The following is a 24,710-nucleotide window of genomic DNA, read 5'->3' as shown; positions in this document are numbered from 1 at the left end:
CTGAGACGATATTCCATAAGCACGCAATTTCACTACGAGCCGCTTGTGTTGTACAGTGTCAAAAACCTTCCAGAAATCCAGAAATACGGAATCGATCTGAAATCCCTTGTCAGTAGCACTCAGCACTTCATGTAAATAAAGAGCTAGTTGTGTTTCACAGGAACGATGTTTTCTAAACCCATGTTGACTGTGTGTCAATAGACCGTTTCCTTCGAGGTAATTCATAATGTTCGAACACAATATATGTTCTAAAATCCTGCTGCATATCGACGCCAACGATATGGGCCTGTAATTTAGTGGATTACTCTTACTACCTTTCCTGAATATTGGTGTGACCTGTGCAACTTTCCAGTCTTTGGGTACGGATCTTTCGTCGAGCGAACGGTTCTATATGATGGTTATGTATGGAGCTAATGCATCAGCATACTCGGAAAGGAACCTAATTGGTACACAGTCTGGACCAGAAGACTTGCTTTTATTAAGTGATTTGAGTTGCTTCACTACTCCGAGGATATTTACTTCTACGTTACTCATGTTGGCAGCTGTTCTCGATTCGAATTCTGGAATATTTATTTTGTCTTCTTTTGTGAAGGCATTTCGGAAGGCTGTGTTTAGTAACTCTGCTTTGGCAGCACTGTCTTCGATAGTATCTCCATTGTTATCGCGCAGAGAAGGCATTGATTGTTTCTTGTCGCTAACATACTCCACATACGGCCAGAATCGCTTTGGATTTTCTGGCAGGTTCCGAGACAAAGTTTCGTTGTGGAAACTGTTATAGGCGACTCGAATTGAACTCCGCGCTAAATTTCGAGCTTCCGTAAAGGATCGCCAATCTTGGGGATTTTGCGTCTGTTTAAATTTGGCATGTTTGTTTCGTTATTTCTGCAACGAAGTTCTAACCCGTTTTGTGTACCATGGCGGATCAGCTCCGTCGTTTGTTAGGTTATTTGGTATAAATCTCTCAGTTGCTACCGATACTATTTCTTTGAATTTAAGCCACATCTGGTCTACACTTATATTATTAATTTGGAATGAGTGGAGATTGTCTCTCAGGAAGGCGTCAAGTGAATTTTTATCTGCTTTTTTGAACAGGTATATTTTTCGAGGATTTGGGGATTACAATATTCAACCTCGCTACGCCAACCCTGTGTTCACTAATCCCTATATCGGTTTCGATGCTCGTTCTTAAGTCAATATTATTTGTTGCTAAGAGGTCAAGTGTGTTTTCACAACCGTTTACTATTCGCGTGGGCTCATGAACTAACTGCTCGAAATAATTTTCAAAGAATGCGTTTAGCACAATTTCGGATGATATTTCATGCGTACCTCCGGAATTAAACCTGTATTTTTGCCAACATAGCGAGGGTAAATTAAAGTCACCACCAACTATTATCGTATGGGGCGGGTACGTGTTTGAAATCAAACTCAAGTTTTCTTTGAACCTTTCAGCAACTTTATCATCTGAACTGGGAGATCGGTAAAAGGATCCAGTTATTATTTTGTTCCGGTTGCCAACAATGACCTCAGCCCATACTAACTTACAGGAAGTATCTACTTCAATTTCGTGACAAGTTAAACTACTTCTGACAGCAACAAACACGCCACTGCCAACCGTGTTTAGCCTATCTTTTCGGAACACCGTTAGGTTCTTCGCAAAAATTTCGGCTTAGCTTATATCCAGGTTCAGCCAGCTTTCAGTGCCTATAACGATTTGAGCATCCGTGCTTTCTATTAGCGCTTGGAGCTCTGGTACTTTCCCAACACAGCTACGACAGTTTACACCTGTTATACCAATGGTTCCTGTATCTACGTTCTTCCTGTGTTCAGCCTGCACCCTTTGTGACTGTGGCCCATCTTGTGTTTTCCCGATACCCTCTAACCTAAAAAACCACCCAGTCCACGCCACACAACCCCTGCTACCCGTATAGCCGCCTCCTGTGTAAAATGGACACCTGACCTATTCAGCGGACCCGAAACCCAACCACCCTCTGGCGCAAGTCGAGGAATCTGCAACCTACACGGTCGCAGAACTGTCTGAGCCTCTCATTCAGACCCTCCACTCGGCTCTGTATCAGAGGCCCGCCATCGGTCGTGTCGACTATGCTGCAAATGGTCAGCTCTGCTTTCATCTTGCTAGCACGACTGGCAGCCTTTACCACTTCTGTTAGACGCTTAAAACCAGAGAGAATCTCTTCTGATCCAAAGTGACACACATCATCGGTACCGACAAGAGCAACCACCTGCAGTTGGCTGCACCTTGTGCTCTTCATGGGATCCGGGAGGACCCGTTTCACATCTGGAATGACTCCACCCACTATGCACACGGAGTGCACACTGGCTTTCTTCCCCTTCTTGGCAGCCATGTCCCTAAGGGGCCCCATAACGTGCCTAACACCAGACCTCCCAACTACCATTGATCCCACCCTCTGCGATTGCCTGGATCTTGCAGGCTGAGTGGTTTTCTCTGAAACAGGACAGGCGACAGTATCCGGCTCAGCGACAGTGTCAGCCACAGACAGCACCTGGAACCTGTTGGTCAGACAAACAAGGGAGGCCTTACGTGCGGCCACCTGGGAAGTCTTTCGCCGCCTGCTTCGCTCTGGGGCGACCTCCCACTCGACCACAGGTGAGGGGTCGGCCTCAGTGCGAGCAGTAACTGGGTTTACCACTGGTGAGGACCGATTAGAGAACTCAGACGTGCTGGACATCCGTTGGATCCCCACAGCCGGCCCACAACAGTGGCGCCCATCCACTGCATCCTCAAGCTGTGTAACCAAAGCCATCACAGCCTGAAGCTGAGAGCGAAGTGTCACGGCTCGCATCCGAACACAACAATCGCAGTCCCTGTCCATACTAAAGACCGTGGAAAACTGTTGGCTAGGTTGAGGGTGGTAATCTCTTCTTCTTCGAATGACCGAGGTGGCACAGAATTTAAAGTCCTGGACGTGCATTACGGAGTAACGAGCTCAAATCCTCCGTCTGACAATCCAGACTTATGTTTTTCATGGTTTCCCGAAGACAGTTACACAGACGGTTCATCCAAAAGGCCCGCAGCCGAATCCTTGCTCGATCCTTGCCCTCTATGAGCTTCTAGATGTAAAGACTTCTCACTTATTTTTTGTTATTTTATTTTAACTGGAACATCCAGAGTTTCAGTCGGCGTTTGTTTACTTCCATGTACTTGTTAAAACTTCTAGTTGCTACATACGCGTAAGCTATGCTCACGAATAATCTGGCAACATGACACCACAACACTGTTGGTTATCACTCTTAAATACATTTACTTGGCGTTCTTTTTTTTCTTGGCGTGCCATGATACTGGAGTACTTTGAGTCACTCGTGGTCAGGCATTAATTGCAGTAGCATGGCGTCGTTTTAATTATCTGTGTCCGATGCAAAATTTCTCATTTTACAAAAGTTAACATTGCTCACTCCACAAGTTAAGCAAACATGATGGCGACGGAAGAACACTGTGCCAACTCTACGCCGACAGTACGATACAATTTACAAAACTTATTACCTACTTTGGTGCTATAACACCACGATGAGACACAGTACTGACGAAACAGATGTTATATTCATCTGACATATACAACATCAGTTAAATAGCTATTTTACAGAAAGCTTTTACTTAGGGCGTAATCAATATGATAATGAAATTATAAAGTTTTGAAGTAACAAACAAATTATTGCGTTGTAACGTTTTACACTAATTCGTAAAGTTTTGAAGTAACGAACAAATTATTGTGTAGTTACGTTATGCACTGATTCTCTAATACCCCATTTGGCCCCCTACTTTACAATTTTCCTCAAACGAATTACGTAACTGATCCGGTCTGAAAAAATAAACACTGCAGTTTTCTTTAGCTATTCCGCTCGAGAATTTTTGGAACAGCTATTCAATTTGTGTACGTCCCACGTATCCACTTACTAATTAGAACTATTGCCACCAGGTGACTTGATCGTCAAGGGCTGCTTCGTCATCCACTTGTTTTACGATGAATCCCAAATGTATTACTCTTTGTACTTATTGAAACCCGAACCGGTCCAGCTAATACACAATAATTAATTCGTCTATAAAACCCGTCATGATCGTCACATCAGATTTTCGTTTTAGGCATTGACAATAAATAAAGCTCTCAACTATCTGTGCGTCCGTCCTTAGATGTCCATAAACTGAATGCGCTATAACCATGCGAACAATAATGGTGAATACTTTAGTGTTCTATTGACACTAACGATTTACACCTTATAGCAAGAACTTAAGCTCATAGCAGTTGGTAAAAGTGATGACTATTAATCTCAATACATACTTTAGAGCCTATCCACTGGCTGAAGTGAACTCTGGGCTCTACGCGTTGGTTTGGCGGAGCGGTCTAAGGCGCTGCAGCCATGGACTGCGCGGCTGATCCCGACGGAGGTTCGAGTCTTCCCTCGGGCATGGGTGTGTGTGTTTGTCCTTAGGATAATTTAGGTTAAGTAGTGTGTAAGCTTAGGGACTGAAGACCTTAGCAGTTAAGTCCAATAAGATTTCACACACATTTGAACTTTTTTTTTTTTTTGGAACTCTGGGTTCAAAATCACTTAGTGTCACTGCTTCTAAACGTTATTTATAAATTAGGTCTAATTGCTACTTCATCTATTTTTCTTGTGCTTTCCCAACGGTATTCAATGGAGTGAATATTTCATGTGAAACTTGATGACTATTTATTGGTGAATATTCTTCCATGCCATCCAACACCATCTTCTCAAATTCTAGTGTACGAACAATTCTTCGTCGACCAACGTAAGCGGCTTTCTGTGGCTTGATTGATCGAGTTCCACTTAGCTTATACCCATAGCGATGATTACTTTCAGTAAGGATGACACCTGTTGAGAATTTTTTCTCTGTAAATTCGTTCGTATTTCTGTGCAGTACATCCTGTAACACCGCATTTAAACACAATTCTGCCATTTTCTGTAGCAAGTAAAGTAAAATAACACAGACTATGTTCATGTTTTTAAAGGTAGCGTCATGAAATTCGCTTCTGCAAGAAATTGTTTGTGACGTAACACAAGCATTCTAATGTATTTTTGTGTCAATACGCTACACAGTATAATATATTTATAAACGTATTAGATAAAATCCAAAAAGCTTCAATAAATGTTGTATTCACGGTGCTTGTGTATATGTACATAAGTTCACAGAATTATGTTCTACTCCGCATTGTATGAGACGTGGTGATCGCCTTAAACTAATATATGCTTTCACAATAAATTGGAATTAGGAAACAAATAAATTTATTGTAGTTTAACCATGTAATAGCAGAGACAGAGCCTCTCATGTATGCAGAGGTTTCCATCGACTTGGTATTTGAAAGATCAAAGTTACCTGCTATCGTTTGTTACTTACTCTATCATCTTAGCAGTTAAATGATAATTTATTCAAGCCTGTTAAAATATGTGTACATGTTAACATAATTAGGAAGACTGGTCATGCAATCTTGCCAACAATCTACAATCGCTTGTTGATTGCATTAAACCATTTCATGTTGTGAGATACAAGTTGTCTAATGAAGGAGTTACTGAAGTACAATAATATTATTGTTTGTAATACTAGCACATAAAGGATATGAATGAACACATACATAAACTCCTCTGAAGATTAATATATCATTGAACGTCATAATAAATCATAAACGCCTCTGAAGATTAGTATATCATTGAACGTCGTAATAAATGTTTTAGCTTCATCAAAATTTTCGAACACTGTATCAGAAATACTTATGTGTGAAGCATATCTGTTTCTAACATTCCATTTTATCATAAATTGTATGAAACACATTCATACTTCTGAACCAACAATTGATTTTACAGTAAACTGAAATTAAAATGGGAAGACATATACTGTAGTTTAACTATGTAATGGCAGAGTCAGAACCTGCCATGAATACAACAGCAAGATGTTCATTTCATCTAAAAGAATATTTCATAACAACTAACTATAAACATAAAGTGAATGCCACAGCAGCCCAAAGTGTAAATTATCAGAACTGCTAACATGTACACGTGGTGATACAAGGAAGAAGACTAAATATACAAATTAGCAAATGATACACCAAACTCCTGTATATAATGAATGTGTTATACTACATCCTATTGCAAAATACACATCGTCAAATGGGAGGGGTACTGAAACACAACACCTATTAATGTGTGTAAATCAGTGAAAGTACCAACTTCTTTGAAGGACACAATCGAAAATCACTGTATTGATGTAGCCTCATCACTAGTTTTCATGCAGTGTATTCACGATATTTCTATCAGTATTTGTAGTCATAGTCTATGATATGTTATTTGAGGGACATTGTTCTCGTCATCAAACTACATTTGGTTGGCTTTAAAGTAGACTGAACCCAAAACATAAAGAAATGTATGGTATCTTAACCACACATCGACAGTCAGAACTTCTCATACCTATTCCATTATCTTGCTAGTTAAATGAATACAGTCTCCAAACCAACTACTAACATGTGGTAACGAATCCATTATCATAACCATTGAAATATTAATGTTTCATCATCAGTCACTTGACATGTATACATTTTACCACAAACGGGAAGGCTGAATATACATGCTTGTAACAATTTACCGGTCTCCTACCCACAATATGTGGATGTGTGTGTATTATACAGGGTGGGGCAAATAAAAGTGGCCTGGAGAACAGAGTTCCAGGGTACAAAGGAACACAGCAGAGGAAAGATAATACAGTCAGTACTAACTTGGCTATGGAAGATGTTGAAAGTGACCACCATTTATCTCTTGCCACTTTTGGGCACTGGTCAGTAATCTGCTGAAGACGGATTGAAGTCGGAGTGCTGGAATTGCAGCAGTCTCATTCGAAACGTTCTGCAGCAGTTTTTGAAGACCATGCGGGTTGTTGCGATGCAGCTTAGACTTGAGGGTTCGCCACACAAAAGAATCACAACTGACAGATCAGGTGATCTGGATGGCTAGCTAGGGTTGCAATCAGACTGACTTCTGCTAACAACCCTTTCAGGAGTGAAGATTGTTTATATGTGCTCTACTGTTCCGCTGGCTGTATGGGCAGTTGTTCCATCGTGTTGGAAGTAATTCTAGGTCTGAGACCTTAACTTTTCCCGGTGAATTGAATGTTCAAATAACTTACGGGTTTGCTGCCGGGTGACGTCGTCGAACACCGCCGATATTTCGACAGGAGCACACCCTGCCATTCTCAAGGCTCAAATGCATTTGTGCCTTGTGAATGGCAGGGTGTGCTACTGTCGAAATATCGGCGGTGTTCGAAGACGTCACCCGGCAGCAAACCCGTAAGTTATTTGAAATTGTTGGTCTCTTCCTCCTCCGTTAATGCGGTCATAAATTCACGTACAATCATATCCACTTGTCCAGGCCACTTTTATTTGCCCCCTCCGTCCCCCGGACCATTTCGTATTGTAAAATAGATACTCGCTAATGAAGGGGAATTGAAACACAACACTTATTCGTGTGTTTAATACAAACCCATGGGGAAACTGAATTATCGTAACAACTTATCTGACGCATGTCAAAAAACTGAACAATCTTCATAAATAAATATACACATTACGTATGATATCACTACAGATGCAGTTTGTTGTAAACATTATATGAACATCGACAAAAGTAAACACATATGCAGAGTCAATGACGTACTATCTACATTAATAATCCTTGTCAGCAGCAGAGATGCGGTTACTTAAAACACAGGATGAGTGGTATACTGAGGTGAAATTAACATACAATGTTCTTTTTATGTAAGCAGTGACTTAAACTATGTTTCAAGGTTATCATACTGGTATACAGGATATATCAGTGTCAGTATACAAGGGAAACATAATTGAAGGGAAGTACATAGTCCAGTAACATTAATGTGACCGTCACCTATGTTTGACGCCAGTATGCAGTAAACCCTAGCAGACGGCAGGTGACAGGACAGGTAGTGGAGGGTATTTAAAGCGTGTCTGAGACATGCGGAAAACAGTGCAGTCATTGTCATAGTACGGAAACGGAGCGATTTATCCGACGTCGAAAAGGGCATATCCATCGGCTTTCAAGCCAAGGGTGGATGCATTTCCAAAAAGGTTAGGTTTGTAAACTATTCGCTTGCCACTGTGTCTAAAGTAAGCCGTGCGTGGCAAAATGGCGCTATCCAAAACCTGCTCCAAGACAACTATGATGCACCACGGGCCATAGATGACAGGGCAGAGCGACAGCTGTGAAGGTGTGTAAGGGCCAATAGACGTGCCACTGGTCGCCCAGATGAAACAAGTGGCTATCAACAGCCTCTCCTTTCAACGACCATTCAGTGAACATTTCTGCGTGTGGGCCTCCGCAACAGGAGCCTGGTTTATGTACCCATGCTGAATGCTATTCATAGGCGACGAAAGCTGGAATTCGCACGCCAGTACCGCAACTGGACGTCCACTGAGTGGCGATAAGTGGCCTTTTTCAGATGACTTAAATCTTACGCTCCATCGACTTGAAATGTCTTAAAACAAATACCCTACAACAATTTTCGGAAGAGACCAGGCCAGAGGAGTGAGTGTTATGGTCTGGTGAATGTTTTCATGATATTCCGTGGGTGATCTTGTCATTCTGAAAAGTACAGTGGGTCAACACAATTTTCAGCTATCCTGGGCACCATGTCCACCCCTACACGCAGTTTGTTTTTCCTCGGTACGATGGTATCTACCAGCAAGACTATACAACATGTCACACAGCTTGAGGTGTACGTGAGTGGTTCGAGGAGCATCTGGATGAATTTACCGTACATCCTTGATTACCACACTCCTAGGATTTAAACACAATCGAGAATTTGTGGTACCACCGCGATCGGGCTGTTTGCGCCATGGCACCTCAACGGAGAAACATGGAGCAGCCGGCCACGTCACTGGAGTCAGCATGGTTCCACATCCCTGTCGGTACCTTCCAGCACCTAGTTAACACTCTTTCTGCCCGTCTTGCACCGATCTGAGCTGCAGATGGTGGTTATTCCGGATTTTGATACGTGGTTACATTAATATTACTAGACTGTGTATAACAATAGTTTAACAGGGTGCGCAGCCGGCCGGAGTGGCCGAGGGGTTTTAGGCGCTACAGTCTGGATCCGCGCGACCGCTACGGTAGCAGGTTGGAATCCTGCCTCGGGCATGGATGTGTGTGATGTCCTTAGGTTAGTTAGGTTTAAGTAGTTCTAAGTTCTAGGGGACTGATGACCTCAGATGTTAAGTCCCATAGTGCTCAGAGCCATTTGAACAATTTTGAACCAGGGTGCGCAAAAACAATCCGAAATGCTCGTGAGGTCGTTGTAGGTTAGGTTTTCCTGTAAAATAATTGTCAAGGAAAAAATACCATACGTTGCACCGTTTCCGAGTTAATTAGCACTGATGTTAGTCAATCAGGTCGTTGCACTTGCAGATTCAAGCCCCCTGCCAGAGACGGTGTCGCCAAACGTGCTCTTCGTTTGTTTTCCTAAAACCGAAAAAGAGAGCGCTATCATGTATACTTGGAAAGCAGCTGACACTAATCGTATCTAGCACGCCGCTTGAATTTGCGAGGGCAACGGCCTGATCGGCTAAATTCAGTGCTAATTAACTCGGAAACGACGCAGCGTATTGAAATTTTTTCTTAACAATTATCCCTCAGCATAACCTACCGTGCAACACCCTCACAAACTTTCCAGACTATTTCTGACCACCCTGTATATGTGTGTTTCTGGGTTAAATAAAGGTCAGAAGGACTTGAATAATTTCTATAGATGCAGACCGTCAACCTTGCAGCATTCATTACAATAATGTCAAGAGAAAATTTAAGAGAGGCTTAATTTAAATTCAATTATTACTAGAATATACTTGATTTGTGGTTATTCTAAATAAATCAAAATTTCTACAAAATTACTTATGTATTTTTTGTCCTTCAGATCATATCCTTCCCATAGAATACCCTTACACAATTTTTCATGGCACCTGGAGTACGTTTATAACTTTTCAAATGGGCCCCGAATGCTGACGTATTATTTTGACCGATGTGTTCCTGAACTTTAATATGAAGTTTTGTACGAAATTGCCCAATATGAGAGAGTCTCTTACTCTGTTATTGCATGGTAAAGATACCATAGATTTCTTCATTTCCTAATTGAATTTTATTGCAAATCCATGTGTTGGTTTCAGATGACCCTAAGGCTTACACATTTTGAGATAGAATATTATGCTATGAACTAATTTATATATGGAGAAGTATCATGGATACACGGTTTACCGACCTTTTTTGGTTGTTACATAATATGTACGTAAATGTGTTATACAGTGTAACGTATTGATGCTGTAGTAGTCTCACAGGTATTAGAGACTGTAATTACTGTGATTTTTCTTCATTTATGGGTTGGGTTGGGTTGTCTGGGGAAGGAGACCAGACAGCGAGGTCATCGGTCTCATCGGATTAGGGAAGGACGGGGAAGGAAGTCGGCCGTGCCCTTTCAAAGAAACCATGCCGGCATTTGCCTGGAGCGATTTATGGAAATCACTTCATTTATGCTTACTTTAAAAATGATCATGGTTGTGTTTTCTATTCACGTCATTTAGGCTGCAGTTCTTCATATATTACATGCTTATATGTAACTTGACGTAAGTTTCTATGTTTCAGTTTTCCAACTTTATGTTAACATCAGATATACGCCATATATTTATCTGCAGAATACATCCTTGGAGTGATTTATACCATATTTGACATTACTTTTGTGACACATGAAAATATGCCACTTCAGTCCAATCTTATGCTTCTCCATTTCAATATCTTGCCTAACGTCTAAATCATTTAGTTCCCTTCATTCTATAATGCTGATGCAATGAATGCCTAACTTTGGCTGTACACAGGTTACCATGATTTTACGTATTCTCTAGATTTAGTTTCTTTTTTCTGTGTGTACTTTATGTGATGAATGTTTCCTGGACGTATAATATGATTTTTGGGTTCGTTATCATTGTGTCTTATTATGGTATTTTCCAATTTCTCTGTATAAATGGGGATTATCTGATATTTGACAGAAACTGTTAGTTTTAATGAAGTAACATACAGATACTGTACCAAGTCATGATTTTCCAAAAATGTTTAAAAGGTGTAAATCATCACATCCTTAATATCAGTAACGTTTATTATATCGTCTAGTATGTGGAATTATATTTTGGAAGTCAATATAGAAAATTTGTCGGTATCTCGAATTTTAATGATTTCGACGCTGCGTCCCGCCATGTAGTTAACAGCCACTTGTTTCAGAGTCATGAAATCTATAGATGCTATCTTCTGCAGGCACCTCATAGGAAAATTGGGCAGCTGACTTTAATCCAGTGGAAACTGATTGAACGAGTAGTGAGCTAGAGTGTGAGCAGCCATAGGGAATCCCCTTGGTCATGATTTAGCTACCAAACGCTTTAGCGGCTTGAGTGCAACCTACGGGTAACTTGGTGATGTGGGCAGTTGCAGTATCAATGAAGGGGTGCAGAGGAATCGTACCAATATCCAACATTGCTTCCATGTAGTATTTTTTCAGTTCTACCCCTAACTGAAACCATGACTTAGAATTACCAGGAGCTGTTACCACAATCAACACTGTCACTTAAAGAACCGTGCAAGAGAATGAGCAACTATAGCAGCATGACAATCGTTTCATCGTCACTATTTCACCAGATAAATGTGTGACAATAGATTTACAGTATTTTTTGCGGTGGCTGAAACGTATCAGGTAGACTGTATACTGCCTGACACTAATAGGGAAAGTGTAAATAACTAATTTAAAAAACTCAGAGAATCGGCAAGCGTTTTGGTAGCACAATGCAGTTACTGCTTCGTATTCGTAAGAATGATCTAACTTGAGATAAGTATGTACTGTTGACAGTACATGGAAATGTTACAGCGCCGCTGTCTGCGTACATCAGCCCTCAGCAACAGACGGTGGACGTGGGCCGTGCCGCGCAGCTCAACTGCACCACGGAGGGGCATCCGCAGCTGGCCGTTTCCTGGCTCAAGGATGGCCACCCGCTCACCACTTCCTCAAGAGTACGACTCGTCGCACCACAGGTAATTACCAAATGTTATGATTCCTTCTTTTCATCCTTTTCGTGATATGTACAGGCCGTATAAAAATTCTCCGGACTACTTTTAGGCAACAAATCCTCATGTCAGAAGTACTGATCAGCATATAAAAGTGTTACATGGGGTACATAATATTCGCCTTTTCAATACACTCGAGAGACTTGAACGTAGAGGTTTTACAGCCGACCAGTCGATAATCAGTATGAACAAACGAAACAGAAACGAGGTTCCAGGTAGTGCGATTAACATATCCCGCGCCACGGTCGACAGATGAACAACTACAGCTCGTAGAGTGAAACAGGCGGAGGCTAGCGAGCAAGGTACCGCAAATGGTTAGTGCCGTCCTCATAAGGGAAGTGTTTCTCAACGAGATGCACGCAAAATACGGTTTCCATTCTCGTTGGCGCACCCTCGGAAATGTGCTAGTGTATTGCACGGAACGTGATCCTCATCGATTTCTGCGACCGCAACCCTCCACAGCCGTAGTTGTCTGTCATATTAGTCTCAGAAATCACGAAGTTTCTTTATAAACGTAAAACTGCTAGTTAATTCAATTAAAACGCACATTTGCTCTCTTGTCCATATACTAGCCATGTTTTACTGACGGTAGTGTAAACTTTGTTGAACTAAAACCGATCGTGTAATGGCGTAACAGCGCTTTCCAATTCATTTATCCACATACCATGGCACGTTTTCAGAAATGTTGAAATGTATGTTAATTCTTAAGGGATCAAACTGCTAAGGTCATCGGTCCCTAGACTTGCACACTACTTAAACTAACTTAAACTAGCTTATGCTAAGAACAACACACACACCCATGCCCGAGGGAGGACTCGAACCTCCTGCGGGAGGGGCCGCGCAGTCCGTGATATGGCACCTCAAACCACGCAGCCACTCTGCCCGGTGGCACGCCGAACTAACTCACTCCTGAACGGCGAGCGCTGTTATTTGCATATAATGTCATGTAAGATCGTGCTCAGGGTAATTAGTAGAAAAATTTATTTGACAACAAATTAGAAGATATACAAGCATCATATATAAACAAAAGAAAAATGCAGTTGCAGTTAATAATAAGTCCTGTCTCCAGCATTTTCGATAATTGCTTGATATCTCCCAGTCATGCTTGAAACCAAGTTTTCCTTGTATTCACATGGAAGAGACCTCCAAATGCATCGAATCTGCGTTGGTTGCTGTTTCGAAGTAAAGATCTTTCTTCTTTGCAAGTTATTTTTGATATACGACCATACATTTTGAGTAGGATTAGTATCGGGTGACTTTGAGGGCCTATGCAGTACCTGCATACTTTTGTCCTTTTCCCAGTCGCTGCAAAGCCTGCTACGGTGTTTCGGATCATTGTCCTCATACAGTCTCCACCCTTAATTTTTGTCGATTAACCAACATTTGGCAGCGGGCATCAAACATCTTTCATAATTTGTAAGATCCTTTTTACATTTAAATTGTCGGTAAACATATGCAAATCTCGATCGAGAATTCACAGAAAAGTAATGCTTTATGGACACTGCATGAAGGACAAAAGTTGTGTCTAGTAGGATGTGGAAAACCTAAGGCGATTCTTTTATCATTGGTGTGGAATGCCAGCCACGCTCTTACTCGACAAATTGCTGAACTAGCAACTCGGCCCGGGTTAGCAGGGGAGCATTACATATTTACGACCAGACGACTTGACTGGCGTATTGTATTTTGTTTGAAGCCACGAATAAAATTCAGTGACCAATGTCAAGTAAGTGAACGTCATCACCTTCGTATAATTTACGTGATGTAAGCTGCACAAACCAGATAAATTGTCTGGAGGCATGAATATTGTGTGTTACATATTGAATTGGCGTTTGGAGTGACATCTCATGGCAATGATGGTAGCACATTGTGATGTAAGTAATATTTCGATAAGCAAGTAAATATTGCATGCTGATCATGGGTGTATGTATCTGTGATTCAGCATGCATAGAAAGCTGACTGGCATGACACATATAAAAGAAAGAATAAGAAACAACCAACATGATCCACACGTTTAGCTCGTGTTACAACACTCTTCTTGTGAAGCATAGTACTCACTGTGCTGCGTTGCTGAGACTCATTGTCACAATACTTTTTCGTGGATTCTTCATGGCAGACTTCTTCGCTGTGCCACGCAAAGAATCGTGTCCACATATAGGTTTGATTCAAGGAAAGCAGAAAGCGAAAGTTGAGACATCTACTGCGCTGCCGAAAGAACATATTGTATGTAAACAAAACAAAGTGGCTGAAGTTGTTGAATTACTTTTTGGGAAACGTTTTACTTGAAGCGTAAAAAAACATATATTTGGAATTCCCATGTTTCTTCGCTATGCTGTTGTTCTCAAACGATTGTAGGTGACTCTTTTCGTTGTTGGTAGTATTTATTACGATACTTCAAAGTTGAGTAACTCATTGTCCCTTGTTCGAAAAATTTGCTATGGATTAAGAGAGTGAATTGCGACTGGTAATCTGAAGGAAGCACAAACTGGCCGTCTTAAATTGTGGTCATATTTCAAAATGCGTCCCGGAACCATCTATAGAAGCATTTCGTAACTGACTATACTCATCCGTAAAAACAATTCTGTATTCCAATCTGGAAGATCGTGCCCCCTCTCTACGTTCTCTATGACGCCTAAAACTCTTTCTCGCCAGTGGCGATTCGTTTACCAGTCTTCTGTATAATATTTAAGTTTCCAAACAAGGAATATCTTACGCCCCACCAAGCAGAGAGTCGTGTTCGCATGTATGTTTGACTCAAGGAAAGCTGGAAACCTAAAGTTGTCATTTTCTGCTTTGTTGAAAAACTTTCCCTATATAAATGAGGTGAAGGTGCATCCCATGCTACGCTTTACTCTATACATAAATAACTGAAAAGCGCATGTTCTGATCTCGCATGTTTTACACTAGGCAGTTGTTCTGAAATGATTGCAATTACTTGGATATCACTTAGCCGCCTTGCATATCCCTATCCAGTTACCAGACCGAAAAAAGAGGAACTACAGTGTACATGGAATCCAAACCACATTTTCTTTCTGGCTAATATCTACAGCATTGTGAGGTGAATGATAGGTTAAAAGACATAGCGAAAGAAATTCACCCAGCCGGGATTCGATCCTGCAATCTTTCGATTGTTAACCAGGCCGTTTTCTTTTTACCTCTCGGTTTCTAACCACATGCTCTACTGTTTCTTTTTTTTACTGGATAATATTATATATATTTATTTGATTATTAATTAACTCTGAGACCGCAAGCTATTAAACAGAAATAAGTAGTAGTAGTAGTAGTAGTAGTAGTAGTAATACCTTTATTCATCCGTAGATCTCTTTCTACAAGGATATAGGACATGTCAAAGTATTTACAAGTGTAGATCAATTTAAAATAAGCTAATTCGTGTACACATATATTTACAGACTTCTAGTTAGAGGCAATCATTAGATTTACTCCTTGTATACAATACTTTTTTTTACAAATAACTTATTAAATAATGTAATGCCACACTGTTCACTCATATCTATCAGTCACTGCACACACTATTCACACATTGTTTCATAACACTTCACTCACTACACACACACACACACACACACACACACACACACACACACACGCACGTACGCTCACACACACTGGTGATCTCTGGGCCATTTTCTGTACCGCAACTTCCCATTTACTATCCTGAGAAACTGAGTCAGCATCCCCCCATAATGAGTGAGATGCTGAGCTCAGAAAGAGGAAGAGGTGTTAGTACTGTGTTATGGATAGCTTGGCGGTAAGTATTTCTAGAAAGGAAAAAAGAAGGAAAAAACATAAAGTGAAGGTGTTATGTGGAATGTTGGATGTTTTATAATCATTATTATTATTATTTGTTTGTATAACATTTTTTTGTCAAACGCCTACTCTGTTTTACCTAAGTAATCCTTGAATGTTTAAAATGTATTGCATAACAGGTACGTTTTAGCTGCCTTTTTAAATAAGTGTACTTTTTCTATTTCTTTAATCTCTTTTGGTAATTTATTGTACAGTTTTATTCCTTGGTAGAAAAAGCTGTTTTGAGTTTTATGTTTATTTTTTCTTGGTAAACGTAAGTTGAGTCTATTCCTCTGCACTGAAAATTTACACTAGGAAGCCGTCCTACAGAAGGGTATTCTCACGACTTCCGCAAAAACAAAATGTGGTGTCACCGCCAGACACCACACTTGCTAGGTGGTAGCTTAAATCGGCCGCGGTCCATGTAGTACATGTCGGACCCGCGTGTCGCCACTGTGATCGCAGACCTAGCGCCACCACCAAGGCAGGTCTCGTGATACGAGAGTGGACTCGCCCCAGTTGTACGCGAACCTAGCTATCGCCCAGTTGTACGAGAACCTAGCTACCGCCCAGTTGTACGAGAACCTAGCTACCGCCCAGTTGTACGAAGCCTTTCGCTCTCATTAGCCGAGAGACAGAATAGCCATCAGCTAAGTTAATGGCTACTAACTAGCAAGGCGCCAGTTGTATCAGTGCCTATAGCTTACGAGTATTCAAGAGAGATGTATTCCAAGGAATAATAAAAAGATAAGTAATAAGCATCTACATACTTTTCTTCTTATTCATTTATAAGTTCTCATGTTCCAGACATCACGCCCGTCTGCTTTATGCCGTGCGTGCACTATCGGCTACAGCGTTAGTCTAGAGTTCATTTTCAGCAATCTCAACTTCACGGTGTCGGCCCAGCTACCGACACAACACAAAAAATACGATTAGTTTTCTAACCACTAGTCTACACAGTAAAATAAACACGTACAGTTCACTTCTTTACTGAAGCACGTTAACATACGACAAAGAGTAAATTAATTTACACTTTATCACACAAGTGCTGCTGCTGCTCTGCTGCGCGTCCTCTCGGCTCGGCCGCTGTTAGAATGAGAGAAACTGCTGGAAAATTATACTAAAAACAAGTTCCCAACAGGTGCAATCCCTCAAAACTGGAGGAGTGCGTTGCATTTGAGGCTCCTCTGTGTTGTAATAGACGGGAACAATCGTTGACGTACAGTTTGGATGACGAGGATAATTTTTTCGTATGTTTCATAGAGAACGGAATGGTGCGTGTACTCTGAGTTCTGCATTAGGAATATCACAAAACTCCAAAGTGCGAGTACTGCACAGAAACAATTTCCATCATTTTCTCGTATATAAGGTGCAGTTAGGAAACATGAAACAGAAGGTGGATTTCTGAAATATCATCACAAGTCATAAAACGCAATACCAACATTCTTCGAGATCAGTCCTTCTCAACAATTAATTCTATTTCAAAGGGGAATGGGTAGTGGCCGTTCATAGTACCTATGAGAGTGCAAATGCAAACCTTCGCAGCATGGGCGTATGAGGACATCAACGAACACTCTAACTGGCTGGGTAAACCAATTCAGAGGTCAGAGGAAGGCAACCACATATCACTTCCAGTAGCACCAAGGCTAGAAAAGCACTGCAGTGTTCAAATCAACTTTCATGATACGGACAGCATTACTGATAGTACAACTGTTGGTGTGCTCCTCAACGCTTCTCTGCCGGACTTATCAGAAGACGTTACTATAGCCCATGAGGATGCAGTACATTCATAAGGCAGCTGATGGTCATTTCCACGACATAGTGCGGCAGTACTTAGACAATTAATTTCAAAGTCAAACGTTAGAGTGATGTAGCGTAATGGTTAAGGCACTGAATTTGTGTTCGAGAGACGCAGGTTTAAAAGCCAGCTGGGCCGCGAGATTCAGGTTTTTCGCGATTTCGCATTTCGCTCAAGGAGAACCCAGAATAGCTCCTTTGAAAAATAGGAGGCAGATGCTCTCCATCTTCTTCGTCCAATCAGAGTTAGTTCCCCATCTTTGATGACGTCATCGTTTAATCTTCGCTGCCTCTCCAATTTCAAATCAAGTCATTACACAGGATCAATACCACAGTCGGCTAAATCATCCTACCTTAATTCCCTATATTTCTTTTCATGGTCCTATCTGAAATCTGTAACTCATGATCCAAAGACTGCTGACGCCATGAACCCACGATGGCCAATAGAGAGTCAAGCTGACATATTACCTGTCTGGCACGAAGATGGCAATGATTTCAGTGAAGGCTATATATTATGTTCGCACTTGATGTGTAGTCTCCTTAGTCAAGTGTCAGCTAATTTTGGTGTATAAGGCTTCTGAAAGAAGTTCTGTCCTGTATGTTTGAAACATATGTATAAGCTTGTATACTTCGCCGTCGGTCAGTTCTTAGTTTGTTATCGCTCTTATGGATTTGGTGAAGTTTGCTCCCTCTTTTTTAACAGTTAAGAAAAGAGCGGCTTAAATCAACGCGGTCCTAGTCTTGAAGATGAACACGAAATTCAAAGCAGCAGAAACTTAACACAAAGAAGTTGCACCCATAGTACTGTATTATCATGGGTTACAGTTGTATAAAACAGTGGATGCACTGAACACATGAAATGAAGGAGTATGGTATATTTTATATAAAGAATTAGCTGTCTTATAGCTTTGAGCAAGTATTTATTTCATTTCAACGAAGAGACAATGCGAGAACATCATTGCCTAAGATATAACCTTCCTCCTACACACCTACAAACAGAAAAGGTTCTCTCTCTGAGGAAGAGCTTAATAATTCTCCTGCAACTGCTTGGAAGACTTTTGTAAGTGCATTGCCGTCACTCGTCTGCCAACTGGAAAAAGTTTCAGGAGCAGCTCCACGCAACAGCTTTGGCTTGCAACTGTCGAAATCTCCCTGCTGAGTCGCTTAACGGTCGCTTAAGATGTGACATGCTGTCAAGATACGATACACAGAAGCAAGGAATTCTGGAAGATACATTAGTGTGTGCGAATGTTGCGTGAAACGTATTTGCGATATATGGAAGCATACGTTTACGGTAACCTGCACAAGAAGACATTTGTTCTCTCTCAGACGGGAGTTGCGAAAGTTTAATTCTGGCATTCAACACAGTGAAGCGGATTTGTGGGTGTACCGTGTTGATGTTACTGTGTAGCTCTTCTATCCTTTTTTGTGTTTCATCTACAAGACAGATTGTCATCCACATAATTTCATTCACAATGGAAACAGAAAAAAAAGAAGAATATGAATAGAAAACAAGAATATGAATTCTCCATCTACAGAAAACCTACATCCACAAACACTGTTATCCACAGCTCATCCAACCACCCGACAGTGCATAAATACGCCAGTTTCACACACATGCTCCACAGGATAAACAGAACATCTCTTAAATCAGAAAACTACAGACAGGAATTAAATATAATCAAATAAATTGTTGTTGAAAACTACAAAACAGACATCATAAACAAACTCAACAAGATAAAAATGAAACATAAAAACAGAGGCCACCCACTCAAGAACACAACCAAAGGATCTGTAAACGCAGAGGCAGTACACACAGACAACACAGCGGACCACAATACATCGGTAAAAAGAGACAGATGGTACTCACGAACATACAATAACCAAATATCACATGGAATTGGAAACATCTTGAAAAACCAACGGATCCCAGGAACATTCAGAACAAACAACACAGTTCAGAAAAGGCTAAGACCAGACAAAAGAACCTCAGACGAATTCAGCAACGGTAGAATATATCATCTCACATGAAACTCCTGTCAGGCCCAATACGTAGGACAAACAAGCAAAAATTTCCGAACGAGGTACAAGGAGCATATGAGAGCTCTAAAGAGTGACAGCACACATTCAACTTTCTCAGAACATCTAATGAACAAAAGTCATAACTCACTAATATACTAAGTGATCTACACATTCTGAAACACAGCAACAGTCTATACCGACAACTAACAATAGAAGAAAATTACTACATACAAAAGACTATATTGGAAGTGAAAATTGTAATAAACCAAAAAATAACACTTTGCAGCAATACACTCTTTACCGATCTGAGCGAACTGACCAACACACAGAACAGAAAGCACACATACGCTAAAGAACCCCTTCCCCATCACACTCAGAGATATATATGAGGAACAGCAGTCGTCGTAACTCCCGCTACAGTTTTCACAGCATTCTCGCAACATGCGATACGCCTCTCGCGACTAACACGAACAGCAAGATGGCGTAATGTTCTTCATCATAAACAAAGTACGAAAATTTTGTTTCTCTGTGCATAGAATCAGCCACAAGCTGTCCAACGAACTTGACTACACGAATAACTAAGTTACAGCCCAGTATACACCAAAACTGTATTCCACAGCACTACCGCAACCGCAAGTGTATATTGCTGACATACTAAGTTCACCTTTTAGTATTTGTTTACTACCAGCCGCTCACACAGTTGCAGATGACATGATGCACGCTGAGAAAAAACGGCAACTGAAAAAAGCACAGAAAATATGCCGCAAACAGCGAGAATAATTCGTAAAAGCGTGCCATTATATGCAATACATAAGGTAGTATGAAAGTATCCACAGAAAACTATATTTCAAAAAACCAACAGTAAAAATGTAATAATGTGTTACTGTGTTTGTATATCTATGCTATTTTCTGCATGTTTTAGAGTTTAGAAAAAACCCACTGATGATGGTGACATTTGTCGTCCAAACTAGTTTGCTAAAATAAATAAATAAACAAATAACAAGGTGTTTGGCATCAAGACGGACTCGATTTCTGATAGTGTTGTTTTTCTATACAAACGCGGACCAAATGGAAGAGTTCCAAGATAAAGTTATTATTAGTTTTGCAGCAGTTATTGTTGTGCGGTATCGTGTGATACACTTTTTATTTCGATTATGCGCTTACGGTTTAGGCTTCCCAAACTTCATTTGATTTGGGGCACCCTGGAGGAGCTGCGTTGTAACAGTATACTGTTGCCTCACTTAAACTGTCACTGATTTGGACGTATTATTCCACAGAATCATAGTGCCTAAACTTTGTAGTGTACCAACTACTAATGAAGAAGGAAACAGGTTTTCTACAAAGCAACTGACGAGAGGCATTGTAATTTTTCCGCTTTTCGCTATCCAAAACATAAAATTTCCTATGCGTGTTACGTATTACGCACAAGTCATTCAAAAAATTTCATCAAAGTTGCAAGTAAATATCGAGCGAATGGAGTAGGATAATTTAGTTCCAGTCCTGGAAGTCCGTCGGCTGTCATTGAGTGGCTAAACATTTTTCGGATGGCATTTTATATGTAACTGTTTTCTGCAAAAATACCAGTGATTTATGATCATTTATTTTACTATACCTGTAATAGAACTTTTATAGCATCATTTCCTTAGCCGTTGTTTTGTGCTTGTGCTATAACATGTCAAATACATGGGACCTAGATTGTGGCGCTTATTTATTCAAAATATTTAGTACGTTACAGAACAGTAGAAGCAACATTGCAGCAAACTGATTACTTAACAAATGTAACATACAGAACCTGTGCAGTGGGTGCCACTTAAGTTGCACTAGGAGACTGTTATTTGTTAAGCAAATTCCTGATTAATTGATGTATGTACTACAAGAATGCTTCTGCTAGTGAGATAGCTTTTACATTTATTAGATAGAGCAGATTGACGGTGTATCCCTTCTAATGGTAGGAATTTTTGGTTCCATTAATTGCTTGTTCCCGACGGAAACATTTGGCGGTATATCACGTCAGATGATCACGGTCACACATCAGTAGATGTATGCTAGCGTGAGGAGCAAAATGACATTGATAGGGGTTAATCAGAGTTGTTGGTCAGAAGAAGCAGCAACGTCATCAGGCCATCTTTACCTAGGTAGGCAGCGTTAGTAGTGGGACAAAGAGGGCACCACCCCACTCTCCATTGTTGCCAAATTTATTCAAGATGGTGCCGATGACGACATCCAAGATAGCGGCATGTAGACTTGGCAACATCGCATGATGTCATCGAAGATGGTGGATTTTGGCGTGAGAATAGTCCAATTGTGCTACGTCCACTAACCTAACCTCAAGAAAAAATGGAAGGAAGTTTGAATTTTGGCGGGAAAATAGTCCAATTGTGCTACGTCTACTAACCTAGGCCTCCAGAAGAAAAAATGGCGGCAAGTTTGAATTCCAACATGATAATGCATGCAAAGACCATACTTGTCTCTATTATTATTACTGATTATCATTTATTAACATTCATTATCATGCATTATCATTCATTATCATTCATTATCATTTATTATTATTTATTATCATTTATTATTATTTATTATTATTGACCTGACTCCACTAAAAAATTCCCTCCAAAATCAAATTCCTACACGATAATCGCTGCAAAACCTTACTTTTGTTTATTATTATTCATTATCATTCATTATCATTTATTATCGTTCATTATCATTTATTATTATTATTATCATTTATTATTAGAGGTCTACCTCCACTAGAAAATTGCGCCAAATTCAAATTCCAGCATGATATTCTCTCGAATATAATATATAATTTATTATTATCATTTATTATTTATTCAAAATGTCCGATTTTCTCAGTGAGAAAGCCATTTTCCTTACATCCATAACAAAAATCTATCACAAGTTCAAAACCCCAACACCATAATTGATCACATGTATGAGCTTTCTCTGTCACTTATCTTCTTTTCATTGGTAGCCTATCATAATCGCATCAAATAATAAACTGCACTTATAATAACATAATTCACGTCCTTTGATTTTGCAGGGGGGAAGGGACTGAAGACTTTATTTCAAGCAGTATAGTCATCACTTTTTCTCCAACACAGTCAGCACACACATCTTTGGAGCCGGGCGGGATTGGCCGAGCGGTCTAGGGCGCTGCAGTCATGGACTGTGTGGCTGATCCCGGCGGAGGTTCGAGTCCTCCCTCAGGCATGGGTGTGTGTGTTTGTCCTTAGGATTATTTAGGTTAACTAGTGTGTAAGCTTAGGGACTGATGACCTTAGCAGTTAAGTCCCATAAGGTTTCACACACATTTGAACATTTGAACACATCTTTGATATCGCAGTGCAGTCACCATGATGTCCGCGCTCCAACTGAATTAGTTCAAATCCTCGCCACCCCCTGGCCAGCGTGTGGAGACACTGCCTACACCTGTCATGTGAGGCGGCCGACCACTAGCGCGGGGGGCGAGCCTAGCAACTGCTCCCACGTCGTAAGCATGTTTTCGCTGGACACGCTGGAACTTGTTGAGTTTGACGTCACAGCGGCCCCTTGTCCGCTCACCACGTACATTCGTCACCTCCACACGTTTCCCACCAAAATTGTCTCCCTCGGAGCTGAAGGGCACAACGGTCGGCCGTTTCACTGCAACACTCTCGGCACCTCGTTCAAACCTGTCGATGCCAACTTCACACAGCCCTTCGCCACATGTCCCTGTGCGAGCGAGAATGCAGTGCTACACTTTTGGCGGCAAAGTTTGCTCGACAGTGGAATCCACCATGACTATATAACAGCACCTTTGGACCGCACTAGAAAGTCTGCTAATTGACTCGCTCTCGCGTGCGTGTATTAACTGTACAATCGCTGCGCCACCGCCCCGCTTACGTCACACACCCTCCATACACGCGACGGACATAGCCTTCTGTAAATAGCTGGAAAATGACTCTTTATTTCAGACATTACGGTCATACAGGTGTGTCCCAACTAACTTCTCCATGCTCACACAGCAAAACCCCAGAGCGCAGCTGACGTACGCTCGGCCGGTTGAGCCCGCTCCCTGGCCCGCTGACGTCAAGCACACCCCCACGCACAGTGCGCCAGATATGCGGCGGCGTCACGAACGGTCGGCCGCGCCCGCGAGCACTTAACACCGGACACGATGGAACCTGTCGACCGCGTGCCGTACAAAGGAGACGTTTGGTGCCACAGTTTGACCGACAGTGGAATCCACCATGACTGTATAACAGCATGTTTGCTCATCACGAGAACGCTCGCTAATTCACTCTCACCACCCCGCTATATTAAATAATTCCATTTACAATTTCATATACATATTCAAACGTGTTCAACTCCCTAATTTTAACTACTTTTCGAGGACCAGACCGCCACCTCCGCCTCCTCCTAGGAACCAGGGCCAAGTTCGAAATCTGCCAGTAAACAAAGCTCACGTGCTCTTCCGCCACCAACCTAAGAAAATTGTTTCAAACTAAGCCACCAGCACTCAACCTCTTCCTACACGTTTCTGGTAAATGGACTCACCCTGCACTACATCCATGGATGAAGGAACGAATTTACTTTATTTAGGAATGGAGTATATGTATCATGCCGATATGTCCCACATCATACAGACCTGCAAAACACTCCTACATAACTCATTTATAATGTTCTACACACACGCTTGCTAATTGCAAACAGCTAAAAATAACTCATAGCACAGCCTACAGACATGTGAACCACTCGTAAATAATGCAAAACATTTACCTCCAAATATCCAAACAGCTGCTAATTTTCGGAAATAATTTTAGTGCTTAGGCTGATGGAAGGAAGAACGAGTGTACTTTATTTATTTGCGACATAGCTTTTTGAAACTTTTACTTCTCATAGGTTTCGATATGTAAGGCTGACATAAGGCAATTTCTGAACTCCAGTAGTGCACTACACTT

At 41.1% G+C, this 24,710-nt stretch overlaps 1 protein-coding gene across 1 annotated transcript in view; it reads left to right on the top strand.

The window, feature by feature from the left end:
• The window catches only part of LOC126470960 (Down syndrome cell adhesion molecule-like protein Dscam2), a 971,805-nt gene that overhangs the window by 819,881 nt on the left and 127,214 nt on the right, over positions 1-24,710 (top strand). The window contains exon 5 of the mRNA XM_050099009.1: positions 11,948-12,111. Within this exon, the coding sequence (XP_049954966.1) occupies positions 11,948-12,111 (164 nt within the window). The remainder of the gene's footprint in view (positions 1-11,947; positions 12,112-24,710) is intronic.

Source organism: Schistocerca serialis, chromosome 3 (genome assembly GCF_023864345.2).
Source record: "Schistocerca serialis cubense isolate TAMUIC-IGC-003099 chromosome 3, iqSchSeri2.2, whole genome shotgun sequence".
In the NCBI taxonomy this organism is placed as follows: Eukaryota; Metazoa; Arthropoda; class Insecta; order Orthoptera; family Acrididae; genus Schistocerca; species Schistocerca serialis.
Note: the sequence above shows the minus strand (reverse complement) of the source record. Positions and strands in the feature narration are given on the sequence as shown.